The following is a 20657-nucleotide window of genomic DNA, read 5'->3' as shown; positions in this document are numbered from 1 at the left end:
CGGTCAAGGCACAGAAACGTAGTAAGGACATTGTTAAAATGGTCCATGTGACATCAGTGGTACAACTGAAATTTTTTGACACTATGAGAATACTTTTTGTGCGCAAAAAAACCCCAAAAATAACGACTTTATTCAACGATTCTTCTCCCGTGAGTTACCGTCTTCTGCCATTATGGAGAGTGTCACGACACATGCACGTGTTTTCCTCTGCATGTAAACAAGGTGCAGCGCATGCTTGTTCTATGACAGCAGCACCACATGCATGCGTTATTTACGTGCAGGAAAACACACACATTTTTGGGTGAACTATCCCTTTAACGTCAGTATTATTTCTAGCAAATATAAAAATACACATCAATTTTTCCATGTTCAAAATTAAATGCATTGCAAATGTTGTTGCAATGAACTGAAATACTCAAGTTCTCCGTATTTGCTGTGATCACTTTTTCTATCAAATTCTATCTCACATAAGCCGCGTTTCCACCGAAATTGCCCGGAGCAATTGTACCAGGAACTTTTTTTCCCATTAACTTTTTTCCCCCTAGACCTGTTGCTGTCTACGTTTCCATCGCGGACTAAAGTACCGAGAAGAATAGGCAAGTCTGGTGACGTAGGTCTGCACGCGTTTCAATACCAAGTACGCAAATTTCGGACTTGCATCTTTGGTAGTTCGGACTTCGTGAGTTCGACTCACGAGTGTGAACTCCCGTGGACGGGACAACGCAAGTCCGGTAATTCTGCAAACAGCAGCGTACTTGATAACATCAGTCAGCTCAACTTGGCTACTGCAATTTTCCTCAATGTATTTACAATAAGAAGAAATATATTAAACACCACTGCCCCTTTTTGTTTTCATTTAAATATATTAATAGCCGCAGAAATGTTCAGGGAAGGTACATGGCCTACATTACAATGAAACAAAATATTATATCAAACATTGCCTGTTTTTATTTTAATTTTAACATATTAATAGATTAATAGAATAAAGACCAAAGATTATCTGTTAAGATTTACCCAAAATGAATTATATCTTATGTTTATCCACTACCGAGACATCAGAGCCAGCGGCAAATGTCAGAAGGACTAGCCGAGTTGAGGCTGCTCTCGTCGGGATACATGAGCACTGAGCGCCGGCTGATCGCGTGGAGCTCCCGTCTCCGAAATCGGCGAAGCACATTTTCAAATAGGTGCTGTTTTTATAAATAAACTGCAGATTTGAGTTTTAAACAACAACATTCTCGCCTGAAATACTTTTAAAACTACATTTCATGACACAATAACAGTAATATAAAAAAAATAAAAAATGCAAATGGTGGTTGAAATACAATGCTGTGTGAACTCAACCAATCAGCATGTTCAGCGCTCAAGTCCCGCCCCCGAAAGTTCCGGACCTTTGAAAAAGTACTACCTCGCGAGCAGGGACTTTCTGAGGGGCAATCTTTTACCCGGAACTTTATTTAGATCCTGGTTCCTGGGGTGGAAACACACCGAGTACCGGCCCAAAGTCCCTAGTTCCTGGGGAAAGTTCCTGCAGTGGAAACGTGGCTATAAGTCGTCTTATTGCCTTGAGTTAGTGGAAGAAAGCTGTTAGCCATAAGAGGAGAGGTCAGCGTGGCTGGAGAGAGATGAGTGACCCTGTTGCCCTGTGTTTAATGGTGGGAGCAGATGCCCCAGATCATTGCAGCAGCCTGCCACGGTCTACCGCTGTTTTCACAGCATGTGCTTTTGCGGGCACCGCCTCAGTCCTGGGAGTGCCCTGTGTTTACTTTGCCACCTGCGAGATGGGAGGGGTCGGGGTACGCGGGATCAAACACATGGGGCCATGAAGAAAAGAAGGGGGTTAAATCACTGACTGAATGCACAGCTATTCTGCAAGGATTTGCCTGTTCGTGGAGGGTGGGATTAGGTAGAATTCCAAAGCCAGACGGAATGTGTGAGGTTCAGCAGTCTGGGAGACAGAGGTTAAAATTCTAGTCTTAAAGAGAGAAGATGACTTCAGTTCAGTGATGAGTGCAGCTCAAGCCTTTCAGGAAGACGCACCGTCCCATGACCAATGGATTCTTTACGACACCACAGGTCTCCAAATATTATGAATTTGTGTCTTGTAGCCAGTATTTAAGAAAACATTCAATATTTATTTAATCTCCAAACCAATCAGACAGGACAGAGTGGCTCATCTTTAGCACAGTATATTTATTATATCTTCATGGTTACGAAGGTAAAATATCCCCCTCATTTAGTTCACAATAACCTAGAAACCTAGAGGCAGTCGGTTGCCCTCTCAGAAGTTTGTTTCTGGCACTAATGGCTCTGCCAGACTGAATATGGTTCAGACACCGGTGACTGGAGTAATTTGACCTATTTTACAACTGCTGCACTTCCCACTTAGTAAAGCCAGGCCTGTCAGGAGGTGCTGAGTATAGTCATTGTTGCTGAATTAATGGTAGGTTGGTGGCCATGTTTTATATGACCATACAAAGTTTGTTTGCAAATACTGAACAGTAAAGAGACAAAAGTCAATAAAGCAATAGAGATATACCTGTTTTATCATTTATTTCACTCTAGCTTGTCTGCAAGAGCAGTAAAGCACTCATTGATTTTTTTCACATCAATAAACATATGCATTATGTGCTTTATGTACAATGTGTAAACCTTGTAAAAAGAACCCAACTTTATAAAAAAACTTCCTGTAACCTAAAGAAACCAATGTAAATCCAATCCAATGCATAATATTTAAGCATTATTTTTTCATATTAGCATGAGTGATTGTTGTGCTGAAAATTGTGTTATATATATTCAGACCAACAGCATGATTGCATACATGTTATATTGTTTTTTTATAAAACGGTTAGTTCTATTCCTCGATTCTGATTGGTCAGCAGCTGTGTTTTATCAAAGAGTATAGAATACCCAAGACGTGTCACTCATATAGTTTTGAATGGGGAAAAATGCAACGCTCAATATGACCGCTCTATCGAACGAAACCTCGCCTTCTGAGCAAAAGAGCCAGTCGCTAATCGGTAAAGTCAGCGTGTCACTGCAGTTGCCGTTAGAAGTCCCGGTTGCTATAGAAACAGTCAGCGTTCTGAGACTTGCACCTAGGACTGCGCATGCGCACTGGCTGATCTAGTCTGAGAAATAAGCTTTTTATAACGCCATTGAGCAAAATAAACAACATTTATGACAAAGATTTCTTTGGTGATTTCAAATATGAAATTTAATCGCAAGCTTAGTAAACAGTTTTGGAGAATTTGATGTTTCCCCATTCAAAGAGATAAGAGTTTCACTTGCATGCCCGAGAGGCGTTTCAAAGATGGCCGCCGAGTGACATGACTTGCCTTAAAAGGCAAGTATCGTGCTGTATCGTGACCTTATTCACGATACAGCCCGGCTATGACCGCTTAACCCAAAGGTTCTGTGTATCACTGAGCAGCACTTTTCTATTTATTCGAGTAATCATGACAATCGTTCTCCCAACATTCTTATTACTTTTAATTTAATGATTATTTATAAACGGTTAGTTCCAGTCCTGGATTCTGATTGGTCAGCAGCTGTGATTTATTCACGATAAAGCACAGCTATGACCACTTCACCCAACTGTTCTGTGTATCACTGAGCAACATCCTTAGCAACCACCCTTAGCAACATAAACAATCAATAATATAGCATTAAAACTGTTCCGTGTATTATGTATTTCAGTAGAATTAACTGTTTGATATTTATTTAATGAAGTTTATAAAACGGTTAGTTCCATTCCTCAATTCTGATTGGTCAGCAGCGGTGTTTTATTCACGATACAGCACGGCTATGACCTCTTCACCCAACAGTTCTGTGTATCACTGAGCAACACCCTTAGCAACATAAGCAATCAATAATATAGCATCAAAACTGTTTCATTTATTATGTATTTCGGCAGAATTAACTGTTTGTTATTTATTTAATGAAGTATGAGTGACCCCTGCTGGCGTTATCTCTCATCTTTAATTTTGAGATCCCGTCTAATAAATGCTTCTCATGCGGAGATATGTGCGGCGCGCGTCTGTGTGGAAGCCTACAGTTTCCGAAGTGAGGAGGGAATATTACTGTATTTATTAGTTTTCTGTTTCAGGTATGATTCTGTAGCTATGTCCATATGTCCATCAGTTTACACTGTAATGACGCTTGCAAAATCGCTCTGTGCCGCGAATCGGTCTGTTATAAAACTAAAAGACGGGAAATGGACGTTTTCTCATGCTGAGAGATAAGCAGATGTATGTGTGTGAGAAAATATCATATATTGTGTTAATAAAAAAAAAAACAGCAGATGATAAGAGCTCCTATTCTCTGTTTTTATTTAAGCTCCATTAGATGAGGCATGTTACATCGGAACATTCTCTTGCCGTTTACTGTTTCTGTCAGGAACTATTTTTTAGCGGAAGGAGAGCATTTAACAAACTTGCTTCAAAAAAGTAACATTTCAATACATACGTTTTTGGTTTTAATAATTTTTATTGTGTGCTAACCGTTTTATAAAAGCAATAAGGTACTCGAGGCCGTTCTGTATTGTGAATAAATCACAGCTGAAGGGGTTGCAGATTTATTCACGATACAGCACGGCCTCGATTACCTTATTGCTTACATACAAATAACAGCAACAAAAAAGTTAATATTGAGTAACTTACATTATACATGCAGTAATGCCTTTTATGTTGTAATGTTTTTGAACAAATTGATTGAATGAATGATTCAATGACTCACTCAAAAAGAGTAATTTGTCACAAACTTACTGGCAGAACAATATAACCATTCAATGACAGTTTTCTGAATTCCATTTTAATGGTTTAATACAATTTTAATAGTCAAAAATAATTTTGAATTAGCAGTTGAATTAAAAAAACTAGAAGGCTGGTTGAAGAAATGACAGAAATATCTTACTGTCATTTCTTCAACATGCTTTAATATGTGTAGATGAAACTGCATGCTCATTCACACAGAGACATGCAGAACATGCAGACTTCATATTTAGCACTTTTTTTGGTTTATTATTCTCAGACACTAGTTCATATCGCAATTTAATTTAGTGTACGGCCCTCCTTTCGATTTATTCTTCCAAGTTTCCCAAATTCTGTGACATTCTGTGTTATTCCATTTTTATGGATTGGATTCTGTAATTCTGCCCTACTAAATACCCTGCAAAGATTCATCATGTAAACCTAAAGAAAGGTCTGAATACTTAGTACAAGTTTGCTTAATGAAGCTGACATTGCTTTTCCCATTGGCAGTACAGTGAAAAGTGGTTCACACTGAAATATTGCTACATTTTGCTGGAAAAAGCATCGTAGAAACACTGACCCAAACCAAATAAATCTGGAGACACATGTATATGACTTATAATAAAGCAATTAAGCTCTGACATGTTTTATTAGTAATGGCTCCATGTGCGCATGTGTTGGCTTGCTGCGGATGTGTCCCAGGGCACCAATGAGTGTCACTATCATAGCAGACGATAAGCTTTGGGCTCGCCTTTGACCCCACACCTCATTAATCAACTGCTCGTGAATATCTGACCTCCTCCACCTACCTCTCAAACATGCCATCTAATTCAGCGCTAAAAGATACATAAAACTCGCCCATAGAACAGTTATTTTAATTTGTAATACTAGTTAATAATTTACAGTATTTCTGATAAAATAAATGCAGCTGTGAATATTTTGTATAGTAGGTTTCTTCACTTTTACCTCTCAGGTTTCCGTTTCCTCTGAGAAAATGAGTTAATTAGAGAGTTTCAAGGGCTGAGTGTTGTTGACAGAGGATGTAGATATGATAGTCTATCATATCTGTCATGCCTGGCTTTTGGCCATGCTAATCGTCACTGTAAAACAAGCTGCTGAAAGGTTATGCTGCATATGAACTTTTCTCTGCTTTCTGTACTGAAACATCTGATAAATGGGCAGCTCCTTAAGATGCCTTTAGATGCCCCAGGCTGCTCTACATCCCACCATGTCATCGTTTGTTTATTGTGTACTGACAGCTGTAACTATGGAGATGCCCGTTTTTTGTGACTATGCAACAGCTGTTTTTGTAACCACCGATGTTTCAGCTGGAGGGACCAAGAATCCCCCACAACCAGGAATGTTAAAGTCTATGGTCTCCTGGAGGGCTTTTCTTCCATGACATCAAACTCGCCTAAATACCTCCACGTCATTGATTTGATATATTTTCAGTCCCACATCTGTGCGCTCTGATTTTAACTTGGTCTGGTGTGTCTTTAGGAATACTCCTGGTTAACTAGGAGTCGACCTCTGTCGACAGCATCTGTTCCGTGCTGTTTATTACCACTGAGAACAAGTTCAAATCAACCCCCGGTTTGTAAAAATAAAACAATAAACATGCTGACAGTTGTGTCAACATGTGCTTACAATGGAAATCTTTTGGGCAATTATCATATAGTGTGCAACAGATGCTGTCGATAGAGCTCAACTTGTATTTAAGCTGAAATATTCTCTTAACCTGCTATTTTGGGGGCAATTAGAGATGTACAATATACCAGTACTGTATTGGATATCAGCTGTCATTAGAGCACAATATTGTAAATATGACATTTAGAGGCTAATTTTGGATACTTAATTTTACACATTCATTTCCTCTATTTTTAAATATCAAAATCAATCTATTTTTCATACTGTACATTATAATGTTGTTATGCCTATAGATTCATATAGCATTTAAACATTTTATTGTATTATTTTATTATATTATAATTTTTTAGATGAAATCATTTTGAATTATGTAGAATTGTAATGACCCATTTAATAAGTTTTTTTTTAATTAATGCATTTATTTAGCAATAATGGATTAAATTGTTCAAAAGTGGCAGAAAAATATAATTTATCATGGATTAAACAAAAAAATTGAGCAGCACAGCTGTTTGCAATGTTAATAATAATAAGAAATGTTTCTTAAGCATCAAATCAGAATATTAGAATCATTTCTGAACTGTAACTCTGGAGTAATGGCTTCTGAAAATCAGCTTTGCCATCACAGGAATAAATTACATTTTAAAGTTGAATAAAATAAAATAAAAAATGTTCTTTTTAAGTAATTTAATTAAATTTAACTGTATTTTTGATCAAATAGATGCAGCCTTGGTGAACATGAGACCTCTTTCAAAAACATAAAAAAAATCTTGCTGACCCAAAACTCTTAAACAGTAGTATGAATCCGACATGCTGTCCAACCTCAGTGTTTGTTATTGGTTGCCTACTCATAGCTTCCTCTTTATCTGTACTCTGCAGTCAGGTCTGATCCGGTTCTCCGGCGAGGAACTTCTCATCACTCCACTACCGCAGCATTTGGCTTTACAACACAACTACAGTGCCCCCTCTGGACATCACCCACATGTCATCTACAAGCGATCAGCTGAGCGCAGAATGCACGCTGATAAGACTGACTGGTCCAGCAGCGTTAAATCAAACAACCCCTACGAGAGCCACCACCGTCATCACCACCACCTCCACCATCACCATGAGTACCAGCACGGAAAGCTCCAGAGACAACACTTCTGCGGACGTCGCAAGCAATGTATGTAAGGGAATTTCCTTTTAGCTATTTGTAGATGCAAAGTTCATTACACGTTATATACTTGTAAAATATGTCAGAGTGCGTATAACAGTAAAGCCCTCTGAGATATTTATACTGATTCCAAAAAGCAAAACTACTGTGTCAGTATTATCTGTTGTACTGAAAGAAATTGAATGAAAGCTTGGAAACAGCATGTGAAGTTAATGACTGTGTATTTCCTGGTCTGTCATCGCCTCTCTGGCGCTTTTATCAGGGAGCTAGCTTGGAAGAAGGAAAAACAGTTATTTGAGGCAATTTCCAGTTTTTCTCACCCTTTTTCATGAGTTTCCGTACTTTTATCTCTCCACCTCATCCTAACTACAGATACTCCCAAGCCTCCTACAGAGGATCATTTTGTCATGCCTGATGAGTTCGAGCAGCAAAGCCGGGTGAAGCGCTCAGAGATTACATCAAGCAAAGAGGGTGGCCTGAATGTGGAAACTCTGGTGGTGGCAGACAGGAAGATGCTGGAGAAACATGGCAGAGACAACGTCACTACCTATGTCCTTACTGTCATGAACATGGTGAGCAGAGCTATCAGCAGCATTGTTGAGGAGAAGACTGTTTACTTCTAACTTTACTTCTACCTATAGTAATGTGCAAAGTGTTTTTTTGCTAAACAGGTCTCCAGTCTATTCAAAGATGGAACTATTGGAAATGATATCAACATTGTTGTGGTCAGCCTCCTCCTACTTGAGAAAGATCCGGTAAGATACATACATACAAAAATATACACATTCTTTCATATATACTGTATATCTAAGGGTGTACTTACACTAGGCGTTTTGAACCGTGCTTGATCACGTTTGACTCCCAAAGCCCGGTTCCTTTGACTAGTGTGAGCGCTCCATATGGTTCATTTAACCGTCCCTGGCTCACTTGGAAGAAGTGGGCCAGAGCACAGTTCAGTTGGGCTTGGTCGCAGTATGCATGTATTGTAATCGCTAACCACGCCGGAGCACAGAACAGCTACTATTTTGTGTGTGCTACTGTCATCATTACGACCGCAAACATATTCTATTACTACTACTATACTACATTTTTCAGTTAATTAAATTAAATTAAGTATATTTGAGTTTATAACATCTGATTCTCACCTTGTTGATGAACAAGAATTGTAGTTTGCGAGTAAAGCTGCAAATTCTTCATTAACGTCAGCTGTCGCCGTAATAATTCTCTGATACATACAAGTGAAAATCGCTGCATGGCATGAATTATAAATTTGTTAGGCAGAATCTTAGTGAAAGTGTTTTTTTCCTTTACCTTGTACATGACGTAAGCGTGCTCCGGCTCGGAATGTTTAGTGCAAGTGTGAGTTTATGTTTTTAATCCAATAAAAATGACTCATAAGAGTCATTTGTTTGTGAATCAGAATATACCAGTCACTGCATGCTTTTTTATGATTCACTGCAAAGAATTGACTCTTAAGAGTCATTCATTCAGGAATCAGACTATACTGGTCGTGCTGTATGTTTTTGATTCATTAAAAACTTATAAGAGTCATTTGTTAGTGAGTCAAAATGAACTGGTTGCTGTAAATCTTTGGTTAATTTAAAATTAATTTGTTTGGGAATCAAACTATACTGGTCACACTATATGTTTTTGATTCACTAAAGAACGGCTCACAAGAGCTTTTTGCTTCATAAACTGCTGATAAATAAGCTGTATGTTGACATTTCTTGGCATTAACAGACATCAACAGACTCCAAAATATGATTAATTTTGCTTTTGCACTAAACAGTGCATGAAACACTGGTTGCACAGCTAGTTTATTCTCATTAAAGGTAAATTGAATGTCATATCTAATTTTCGAAGTTTCCCAGACATTTTGTTTTTCATTTCTTTCATACTTGAAAGATGCCTGATCATTCACTACTCTGTCTTCTTTCTCTCACCACCCCTCTGAACACTTCAACTCTCTCGGCTTCACTGATGTCAGCTGGGTCTGTCTATCAACCACCACGCAGACCAGTCACTCAACAGCTTCTGCCAGTGGCAATCAGGCCTGATAGGTAAAAATGGCAAGCGGCACGACCATGCCATACTGTTGACGGGGCTGGACATCTGCTCCTGGAAGAATGAACCGTGTGACACCTTGGGTAAGGCCCTTGATAGTCACCTTCCAATAGCAGAAGTGGGTCATGTGTTGTGATGTCAGTGGCTAATCGAGTTGCAGGAGGGTGAATTACACAATGCCAAGGTTAGAAAGAGCTTGTGGTTGGTGATGTGTGTCCTAGTCTGCCCTCAGGCAGAGAACTTCACCTGAATGAATCCAAGAAATCTCAAATCCACTTTGCAGTCAGTTGGCAGCTTCTTCAGTTTTTGCTATAGAGGCGTCAGCCAAATGTAATGAATTCAGCTCTAAAGCTCCAAACCACAAGTATGCACTTTGAATGTATGGCAAAGGGGAAAGCACGGCTTTTAAATTGCCTCTCTATGATGTGAAACTCAAACCGAAGCTGAGACCATGCAGTCAGAAACATAGCCTAAAAGTGTGTTTATGCGTAATGGGATCCTGTTTCAAGTTCTATAGGTTTGAAAACATTTTGGTGTGTTTAGTGATGCTTAAATAATGTATTACTGTTTTCATTCAGACTTGTTGGATTTTAAAGTTTCTGTAAGAAATTTGTATCAGTGTCACTCATATATCTTCCTCTTCCACCCATGTTTTCATCTTTCTGTCCTTTCTGACTTCCCGTCTGCAGGTTTTGCTCCAATAAGTGGGATGTGTAGCAAGTATCGTAGCTGCACGATTAATGAAGATACGGGGCTGGGCCTCGCTTTCACCATCGCCCACGAGTCAGGACATAAGTACGTTAACTCATGCTTTCAGGTCCCACACTATTTCAATTTGGAAAACCATATGCTGTGCAACAGGCAAACACTCTGGCTCTTCTCAGTTTGCGGAAGAAGTAGAGACGCTGCTGTGCTTTCTTGGCCAGTGCTGTGGTGTTGTTGTGTTTTTGTTTGTTTTTACTGGTTGCCATTGTGATAAGGGGAAGTTTATGTTTGAGATTTTGTTTTTATGACAGATGTATTTCGAGTCCTTCGTTCCTTTGGCACATTCTCAACATAAACTGGAACAAAATCTATCCTGGAGAACCATCAGGCTGATAACATGTTGTGGGATTTGTTATTCTCAGCAGTTCAAACATTCTGGTCAAATGAAATGGACACGTGCCTCCAATGTGCACAGTGTTTAGGGCAAAATCTTCACTGGCCAACAGTCGTTAATCACTCATTTATTGAGGAGTGGTCATTGCACATCTTGCCAACACTGCTCAGGTCTGAATTTCGTGACTATAGTGCATATGTTTATTTTGATGCATTAATACGTTTGATTCTTACAGGGTTAATAAAAGTAAACATCTAAATGTGTGAGTGTGAATCATGTGACTTATTCATTAGAGTAGAGAAATCATTGAAGGGGTTTGTGGGATGAAAGTGCTTTCGGTTATAGAGGTAATGTCCCACCTGACTCCGGGAGTGGTTTTTGTCCTGAGGTCGTACATTAATAGTCTCACTGGTTAAAACTCACAATCTCCATCTTTCCCTCTTTTGCTCCCTCCTTTTTTTGCCCTAGTTTTGGAATGATCCATGACGGAGAGGGGAATCCCTGCCGGAAGACTGAAGGAAACATAATGTCTCCCACATTGGCTGGGAATAATGGTGTTTTCTCATGGTCTGCCTGTAGTCGGCAATACTTGAACCGATTTTTAGGGTAAACTTTCACTTCACTTATCATCAAAAAGTGGTATATAAATACATTTTAGAAATGTATGTATTTTTAAATTTTTACAATTTCCTATATATTATATATTCCTATATATAATATGTGGTTTGGTTATATAATATATACATATGTTTTTACAAATATGCAATATGGTGTCCCATTCGAGATACGTATAATATTGTATGGTTTTTATGCCTGTTTCTGTTTTCATCTTTCTTTGCCTGCATTTGTGTTCACAGTACAGCTCAGGCTTCGTGTCTAGTGGACGAGCCCAAGCAGATAGGCCAGTACAAGTACCCCGAGCAGCTTCCGGGTCAGCTGTATGATGCTGATATACAGTGCAAATGGCAGTTTGGCTCGAAAGCTAAACTTTGCAGCCTGGACTTCGTAAAGGTAACCAATAGTGTGTAAAATATGCTATTAGGCTTCTCTTAATAGTTGGAGCGTTTCAGTGGATTTCAGTGGAACACAAGTTGGAAACGTCAAACAACTTGTCAAACAACAAACAACTCAAACAATGCCACAATAGAATTCACAGAGATTGAGTTCATTTAGAGTCTCAGATATTTAAATGTGCTTCAACCTGTTATGTTTGTGTGTGGAGACATCATGATCAACACAAACACACATCTGAGCTTTGGAAAGAAAACTATCTACTGAGAGGAAACCCATTGCCTCAAAATCTACTCTAAGTCTTAATTCGCAGTTTCAACAAAGATGAACAGGGCCCCCTTTGGCATCCGCTGTAGCCTTTAGCGTCTAACGCACACATTGATATGCAAATAGTTATGCTTGGGAAATGAACATTGTGAGAGTCTATCTGTGGGATTAGCTCTCATGCTATGGACTTCCTCTTTGAGAGATCCCTGTTGCCTTTGTGCGCTTCGGAGACCTTGTACGTGCTCTGAAAAGAGTCTTGAACATCGACCTTGATGGAAGGCAGCTGTACAGCTTAATTAAGAACGATTGTGCAGATAAAACCCAATGTTTTTGTTTTCTGTCCCCCCCAAGCCATCCTGTCCTTGTCACAAAGTTGTTGAGATGTAATTAGCCGTGGGAGCTAGCGGCGTTAGCTAGCCAATGATCCAGAAACCAGTGTTGCTAGCTTTTGTAAACCATGTCTCTCTCTCACTGTCTGCCAGATGCAATCGGGCCGTCGGCCAGCAGTGGCCAGTCTCCCAACCCCTCATCACCCATTATTATCGTCGTATTGTGGGAAGAAACAAAATGCAAGGATAATAGCGTTTCTTTCGGGCAGCACAGTGATTGATTTTGACACGCTTTTTTATTTGTTGGGAAAGTTGATTGGCCGTTGCTGTAGAAACAAGAGGTCGGCGTGGTGAGGTGCAAGCCAGTGAGGTTGAAGGGTTCCCAGTGGGTGTAGGCCCATTTTTGACTGTGCTCTCTGTGTGTTCGTGCCCACCAGGACATGTGTAAATCATTGTGGTGCCACAGAACAGGACACCGGTGTGAGACCAAGTTCATGCCTGCTGCCGAGGGCACCATCTGCGGACCAGACATGGTGAGTGAGTGCTTATCTGTTCACCCTGAACTCACTAAACCACCGTTAAGAAGAATTACCTCTTCTCCTAGGTTCACGAAACGGTCGTCCATAAAATGCATTGCTGTTCTGTTGTAAGTAATTTTAAAGATTCCTAAATGCATCTACTTTCGGAAGGCCAAATAAAGTGCTTTTGCTTTCGCCTAGAAACAGCGCCTTCTTTCTTTGCGTGCACATTTGGGCGGCATTATGCAAATATTTCCACATAGTGAGGTAGATATGTGGGGGCGTGTTAGAACGAGCGTTTAGGGGGGTGTGGCAGAGTCTTAACTTTGATAAAGTATATCTCTTTGGTTTTGAGACTTTAGTCTTTGCAACTTCAGGGATCTTATCTATGCACAATCAGCTTGTAACACTCCAAAGAGAAAGGAAAACTTGAAATCGCATCATATGACCCCTTTAACTAAATATTTACTATGAACTAACTATACTTTTGCCTCAATATACTCCTAATTACTGCTTATTAATACTTAATAAAGTAGTTGTTGACAATTAATTTTAAGAATTTGGTAAGAATTGGGTAGAATTAAGGATTTAGAATAAGGTCTTGCAGAATAAGGCATAAGCACATAATATGTGCGTTTTAAGTAATAATAAACAGCCAACATCCCAGTAATATTCATGCTAATAACCAACTAGTTAATAGTGAGAACTGGACACTAAAGTGTTACCAATATTCTTATTAACTCACCAAAGTATTTAAAGTGAGAAGGGTACATAGAAAGCATGCATTTTAAGGTTAGACTTTAAATTTTGATGTTAAATCCACTATTGTACTGTATTGTATATAAATGTTCTACAATGTATACACAGTATTAAGTTCAATTACATAAGAAGTAACTAATTAAATTACAGAATTTAGTGCTTATCTGTTCACCCTGAACTCACTGAACCACCGTTAAGGAGGAACATGAACTGACCAGTCTCTCTCACCATCTTTTCTTCATTTACACCTGCAGTATTGTTCTCTACTTTGTGTAAATGTTCCATAAGGACAGTTGGTGCTTTCCACTGGTTGATGGGGATGAGAGGCGTTGATGTGTGGGACTGTGTGGCTTGGCTAGGCCAAGTCCTGCTGTCCAGGTGTAACTCTGGGCCCCATCCCAATCCAGCAGGCCCAAGATCTTCACAGAAACACTTTCTCCTTTTCCTCACTTTCCCTCTCATACCGTGTCTTCTCTTTGACATGGAAAAATCAGTTTGCCTGATAGTAGTTTGCTATCCCTGTTGAAAAAAAAGGCATATGCTGGTTAGGTAGTGTTTTGAAGCATGGCAGCTGGTTTGAGCTGGTTTAAGCTGGTCCTTAGTTGGTCATGAGCTGGTTTAAGCTGGTCACATGCTGGCCCTAAGCTGGTCCAATGCAACTATAGCGCCTGCTCAGGACCAGCTCATAACCAGCTCAGGACCAGCTTAAATCAGCTCATGACCAACTAAGGATCAGCATAAACCAGCTAAAACCAGCTGCCATGCTTCAAAACATACATAACCAGCATATACTGTGTTTTCAACAGGGATCTCCTTGTCTACCACACAAACACTGATTTTGGTGGCTGTTTTAAATATAAACACATTTCTGTGAGAATAAAACAAAGAGATAATTATGACATATGAGCCAAGACTAACACAATAACTAAAACCAAACTTATTTATAAAAATGGAGATATATAAAGTTGGAGTTTGTGAAATAATATAAATTATTGCAAGAAATAGTCATAATCACAAGACTGTGAGATATAATAATAACATTGTGAGATATAAGGTTGTAATTGCAAGATATAAAGTCACAGTATGATAAAAAAAAAAAAAAAACTAATTCAGAATTGCCGATCAGTGTTCAAGATTCTTTATTTTTCTTTTTCCATAATGCAGTGGTGCCGGAGAGGACAGTGTGTCAAATTTGGTGATCATGGTCCTAGAGCAGTGCATGGCCAGTGGTCGGGATGGTCCGAGTGGTCTGACTGTTCATGCACTTGTGGTGGAGGGGTCATGTACCGAGAACGATCCTGCAACAGCCCCAGGTAACCAAAAACTCATTTTGACTCAAAGATGAAACCCATTCATGCTAAGATAATGACCAGTGTTGGGTAAGTTACTCTAAAAAAGTAATTAATTACTAGTTACTAATTACATCTTCAACAGTGTAATTAGATTACTGTACAAATTACTCTCTCCAAAAAGTATTTGATTACTTATTACTAATTACTTTCTAAATCCTATATCAAAGTAAATGAATGATACAAGGATAGACATGTAACAGTTCTTTTAATTCTTTCAAATAAATAATAGATAACAACATAAATTCTTCTGGTCACACTTTAGATTAGGGTCCAATTCTCACTATTAAAGGGGTCATATAATCAGCTTGTAACACTCCAAAGAGAAAGGAAAACTTGAAATCGCATCATATGACCCCTTTAACTAAATATTTACTATGAACTAACTATACTTTTGCCTTAATATACTCCTAATTACTGCTTATTAATACTTAATAAAGTAGTTGTTGACAATTAAGTTTAAGAATTTGGTAGGAATTGGGTAGAATTAAGGATTTAGAATAAAGTCTTGCAGAATAAGGCATAAGCACATAATATGTGCGTTTTAAGTAATAATAAACAGCCAACATCCCAGTAATATTCATGCTAATAACCAACTAGTTAATAGTGAGAACTGGACACTAAAGTGTTACCAATATTCTTATTAACTCACCAAAGTATTTAAAGTGAGAAGGGTACATAGAAAGCATGCATTTTAAGGTTAGACTTTAAATTTTGATGTTAAATCCACTATTGTACTGTATTGTATATAAATGTTCTACAATGCATACACAGTATTAAGTTCAATTACATAAGAAGTAACTAATTAAATTACAGAAAAAGAAAGAGTAATCCCTTACTTTACCTTTTTTCAAGGGAAAAGTAATTAAATTACAGTAACTAATTACTTAGTAACTATTTACACCCAACACTGATAATGACACATTATTATATATATTTTTTGAATGAACAATCTATTATGCATTTGAACAATAGGGTTAAATTCAGTTTTGTGTTTATGTTAGAGGAAATCCATGTAAATATGGCGTCTGATTGCAAAATGACCTTATTTAACACTAGAACCGCCAGAGGTCGCAGTATACCTAAAAGCGCCAGCGGGTAAATTTTACCCACGCACATGACAACTGTATTTATATGGCTAAAGAACATATGAATTCACTGTATTATGCCACTGTCTTCACAAAGAAGTGTCTAGAGTCATGAAATGATTATGTCTAGTCATCAACTATATTTTTATCCTGTTGTTTTATGTTCAAGACTTTTTAATGCAGGCTACACTAATCCATAACTGTCAGTAGCCTAAGCTAAAAAAAAAAAAAAGCCTGCACAATAACCCATGCTATTTAAATTACTAAAATAGCCTTATAGACAATAATGAGCAATAATAATTCACCACACTGCATAGGATGATGCGATGATGTGAAAAAATTCAAGCGCACAGCTTCACCTAAATATTTATTAATTTGTTTAGTTATATCATTTATAATTTGAATAAGAGAACAACACCATTAAACTTTGGGTAATCAAAAAATGGTTTTATTCATTACATCATATAGATCGGATTTTTTCTTTCTTTAGGAAACGGCCAGACTAGAATAGCAACACAGTAGCGAACAATAAACTATATTGCAAGACAAAAATTAAATAATTGAACCAAAGTTTGACCAATTAGAGTAACGTTAGGCTAAAACATCTAAATATGATGTCTGGATCACTGTCAGATGAGCCGTCAGATGCTGAGCCGACCCGGGACGCATAACTTACCATCAGACTCTCCATCACTCATGGCATTTAGTGTTTCTAATACCTACCTTCCATAAATCGCCTTTTTTTAGTCATTTTGACTTTCTTCATGAAACTTATAACCGCTAAATCAGTGAGTGAAAGGCGTTGCCTAGAAATGTACAGTGTTAAAACATAAGCGGCATGAAAATGACAGCGCGAAAATACATGCAATATATAGGTGGGTAAATTTGACCCGCTGGCGCTTATAGGTATAAATGCCCCGTTTTTTGATCTGGTTTTATCTAAATAATTTTTAACAACATTGGATTGTAAATTACATAATTTTAGTAAAAGTCAATGACTGGGAGACTTGAATGTTTTATTTGAAATCTGTTTTGTACATTTGAAAAACAGCCACGGGTAAAATTTAGCCCGTGGCGGTTCTAGTGTTAAATATTGTGCTCTGGTCTGTTGTTTATGCTAATTAAAACTATCACTGCAGTAAAAATTTAATGGCACTTTTTCACCGTAAGGCTGCCATGAATGATAGATTAGCTGTGAATGGTAGAAGCACATGTGTTTCCTGACCAAGTGACCTGCTGCGACTCCTAGATTACCCCTGAACTTTGACACACTGAGTAATCTTGGATTAAGTGTATCTTGGTATGTCATGGTTCACTCTTTTAGAGTATATCTACAGAGTACTCAGATAATTGCAGCTCATAATCATTCCAGCACTAGAAAGAATAAATAGAAAGTCATTTAAAAACAAACAAACAATAAATAAATATTTACATGTATGCATTTGCCAGATGCTTGTATCCAAAGTGACTTACATTGTATTTAAGGTATAAAGCAGGATTGTTTAAGATTTGAGTGTCTGTCAAATAGTAGATTGAGTTTTTGTGCATTTAGGTTCAGGTGCTTCCTCTCTGTATGTGGTGGCAGGTTTATTTGAGATTGGGTTTCTATAGACCACAGGTGGCTCTACATGTGGTTTGGTCAAGCTGATGGAACATGGAATTGTGCTTCATCAACATTTGGCTGTCTAGAGCATCTTAACATATTTCTGTTGGAATAGGAAATACTTATAATGCCTTAGACAGCCAGACCAACATGTCTGACATGAACAGTTCCAGTAAAGAAAGAAAGAAAGCAAGAAAGAAACTATTCAAAGTAATGTGAGTTGAAGTGGAGAATTTCCTTAATGCCCTGGAAATACCCAGGAAAATAATCATTGTGTGTTTGTTAAATCTGGTTCATATGAAACATTAAATTGTGCACATATGATCTATATTATCCATTGTGATCTCATACAAGTGATTAGGTAGATTTAAAGAGTAGGTTGATTTAAAGATCCTTTACATAGATGCACAACATTTGGACAGATGCTGCAATATGATTGCTTTTTTGGAAGCATGTTGCTAGAAAAGAGCAGGCATTTCCCACTCTATTGCAATACAATAAAGTGTTTTCAGTGTGAGTGCTTTAATGTTTTCTTTTTTTGTCCTGATTTTGTTGATATTAGTTCAATGGCAGCTGATCCACAGAGAGAGGCTTAGCTGGGCTTGCCTTTAAGGCAGAAATTCCACTATAATCAGATTTTTGGGGAGGTATTAGCCTCCATTTTCTCTATCAGTGTCACCCCCCTAATGGTTTAGTAAAAATAAGACAATATCGCTGCTTTTCACACTGCAGTCAAGTGTGCTGTGATCATTGTAACTGACTTCTCTTCTCACTGAGCTGTTGAGGTGCAAACCATGAAACCATCTGCCTTCATTCTGCATGAAAAGCAGAGTTCATGTTGACCAGAACATTTTATCTATATCATTTCACTCGGAAATGTTTCAAAAGAGGCATTCTGATGGACAATCTTCCCTTGCGGCTCTCAGACAGCACCTGCAGCGGAATAGGTGTTGGTATGTCTTCTGTTTGTGGCGGTGAGGTTCAAGGGGAATCCCCATACTCATCACTTCAGTATAAGGTCCTCAGGAGACAGCTGTTGAAGCCAGAGGCATGAGATGTCATCTCGCTCAAACAACATTTATCAATAAATATGATCTGATAAATGTACTCCCATGACTTTATCCATACTCAGCTGCCAGATTTACAGGTTCATGTGTCTTTGATATGAGTGTTTGAGAAATACATCTCTTGGCAACAGCATAGTGGAGATGGTTGTTGATGGGATTGCCTTTTTGAAGTTTGTTTACCATACAGGATACAGTGTTAACTAACAGAGTATGGGTAGCATTAATACACCATTACCAGAGGGCAAATTTGAAAGAGTAGGATGCATGTACAATCACCCTCAGGTCTTCGGAAAGCCCCTAACAAACAAACGATTAAATTTCATTGCATCATTGTTTGGTATTGTTTATTTATACGTAGAGGGCTCTGTTTTAATGACTTGACTTTAAAGTGGATATCTAATGGCTAACAGTGTGGGCATAATGAGAGTTTGATTAAAAAAGGAGGTCTTAGAGATGGGAGATGTATTGAGAGAGTGGGGTAGAGAAGGATGTGGGTCTATGTGGGGAGTTTTGGAGAGATTCAGGCAAGCAGACAGACAGGGTGACCCTGTTTCCTCTGAAGTTTGCACTTATACTGCTGTTCTGAGATTTAACATTCCCCAGTTGGAAAATTATGCTACAAAGACTTGTAGACAAAGAGAAAAAGAGAATAATGTTCCCTTTTGCCAACAACTCTTGTGTGAAGTTGAGCATGTAGCACAAAATTGATTTGGGCACAGTTATTTCAACGTCTAATCAGAAAACATACACTTGCCCCCCTGCCTCTTCTCTTTCAATCTCTCTCTGTGCTCTGTGTGTTTTTGTAACTGCTCTACCATATGGGCCCATAGTACACTGTCGCTAATGCTCTAATAGGATCAGCCTGAAAACCTGCTCCTAAAACAAAAGCAGACGTGCACAAACAGCCGCCTGACAGCACCGTTAGACTATCATTGATCTCACTGGCTTCTCCTGAAAAGTGAGGCATAATTTCCCAATGCAACATGTTTATACACACCCATAGATCAAGGGTTTCCAGACTTTTTCACGCCAGGATGCACCTAGAAAAGTGTAATCTTTTATTTATTGAAGTTTTTATTAAAGTAATTTAATATATAGTATTTGCCTATATATTTTTGTAGGGCAACCTGGATGTTAACATCACTCTGCTTCCCTCAATAAAAACCAATAGGATTTCCCATTGGCCTTTGGATTATTGCAAAAAAATAAGCTTTGTGACCTACAAAAGTTTATGATTCATATATGTTTTGGTGAAGATAATCTTCACAAATTAACACAACTTTTATTAACTAAAATAGGCTATAAACAAACTACTCCACTGTTACACAACTTCAAAGTCACCCGCAAGTTTCCAACCAATCTTTTGATCTCTACTTAAAATTTACAAGCTGGAATGTTTTAGTTAGCATAGTCTGCAAGGAGCCGAGTATAAACACAATGATGCTGTAAAAGCACACTAGTGAGTAGATGAGTTTAACTATTCTGTGTGACAACCTATGTAGTCCTATTTAGCCACTTGTTAGCTACAACCTTATTTGAAGACACGTAAAAGCTTAAACAACAAGTGGGGTATTACTGAGGTATTTTTGTAAAATAAAACGTAAAAATGTGCTGAAAAAAAAAAGTAAAATGTGCTTAACTTGTGTTAACCACTGACCTTATTTCACACATTTAATCAAAAACACATTAACTGACAGGATGGAAACAGAAGTTAAAAAATGCTGGAATTTACTGTTCAGTAAGCGAGTCATATGTCGATCCAGTAGGCGCTCTAATGGATTTGATGAGTTAAATCGATAGAATCAATTAATCAAATTGATTAAAAATCGAGTTCTTTGTAAACAGTTCATTAAAATAATCAGCTCTTTAGAGCCATTTGTTCAGTAGGTCGCACTGTATGTTTGCATTCATCTGAATGCACCACCATTCTATGACCCACTTATTTCTGCAGG

General features: G+C 38.2%; 1 protein-coding gene across 1 annotated transcript in view; it reads left to right on the top strand.

Annotated features, from left to right (window-relative positions):
- LOC107660670 (A disintegrin and metalloproteinase with thrombospondin motifs 18-like) overlaps positions 1 to 20657 on the top strand; it is a 57670-nt gene that overhangs the window by 14172 nt on the left and 22841 nt on the right. The window contains exons 5-13 of the mRNA XM_016450058.1: positions 7275 to 7560; positions 7924 to 8123; positions 8223 to 8306; positions 9539 to 9698; positions 10305 to 10410; positions 11183 to 11320; positions 11572 to 11725; positions 12759 to 12854; positions 14763 to 14911. Coding sequence (XP_016305544.1) covers positions 7275 to 7560; positions 7924 to 8123; positions 8223 to 8306; positions 9539 to 9698; positions 10305 to 10410; positions 11183 to 11320; positions 11572 to 11725; positions 12759 to 12854; positions 14763 to 14911 — 1373 coding nt within the window. The remainder of the gene's footprint in view (positions 1 to 7274; positions 7561 to 7923; positions 8124 to 8222; positions 8307 to 9538; positions 9699 to 10304; positions 10411 to 11182; positions 11321 to 11571; positions 11726 to 12758; positions 12855 to 14762; positions 14912 to 20657) is intronic.

This window comes from Sinocyclocheilus anshuiensis, unplaced genomic scaffold, assembly GCF_001515605.1.
Source record: "Sinocyclocheilus anshuiensis isolate Anshui unplaced genomic scaffold, SAMN03320099.WGS_v1.1 scaffold1879, whole genome shotgun sequence".
Classification (NCBI taxonomy): domain Eukaryota; kingdom Metazoa; phylum Chordata; class Actinopteri; order Cypriniformes; family Cyprinidae; genus Sinocyclocheilus; species Sinocyclocheilus anshuiensis.
This window is presented reverse-complemented; position numbering and strand designations above follow the sequence as displayed.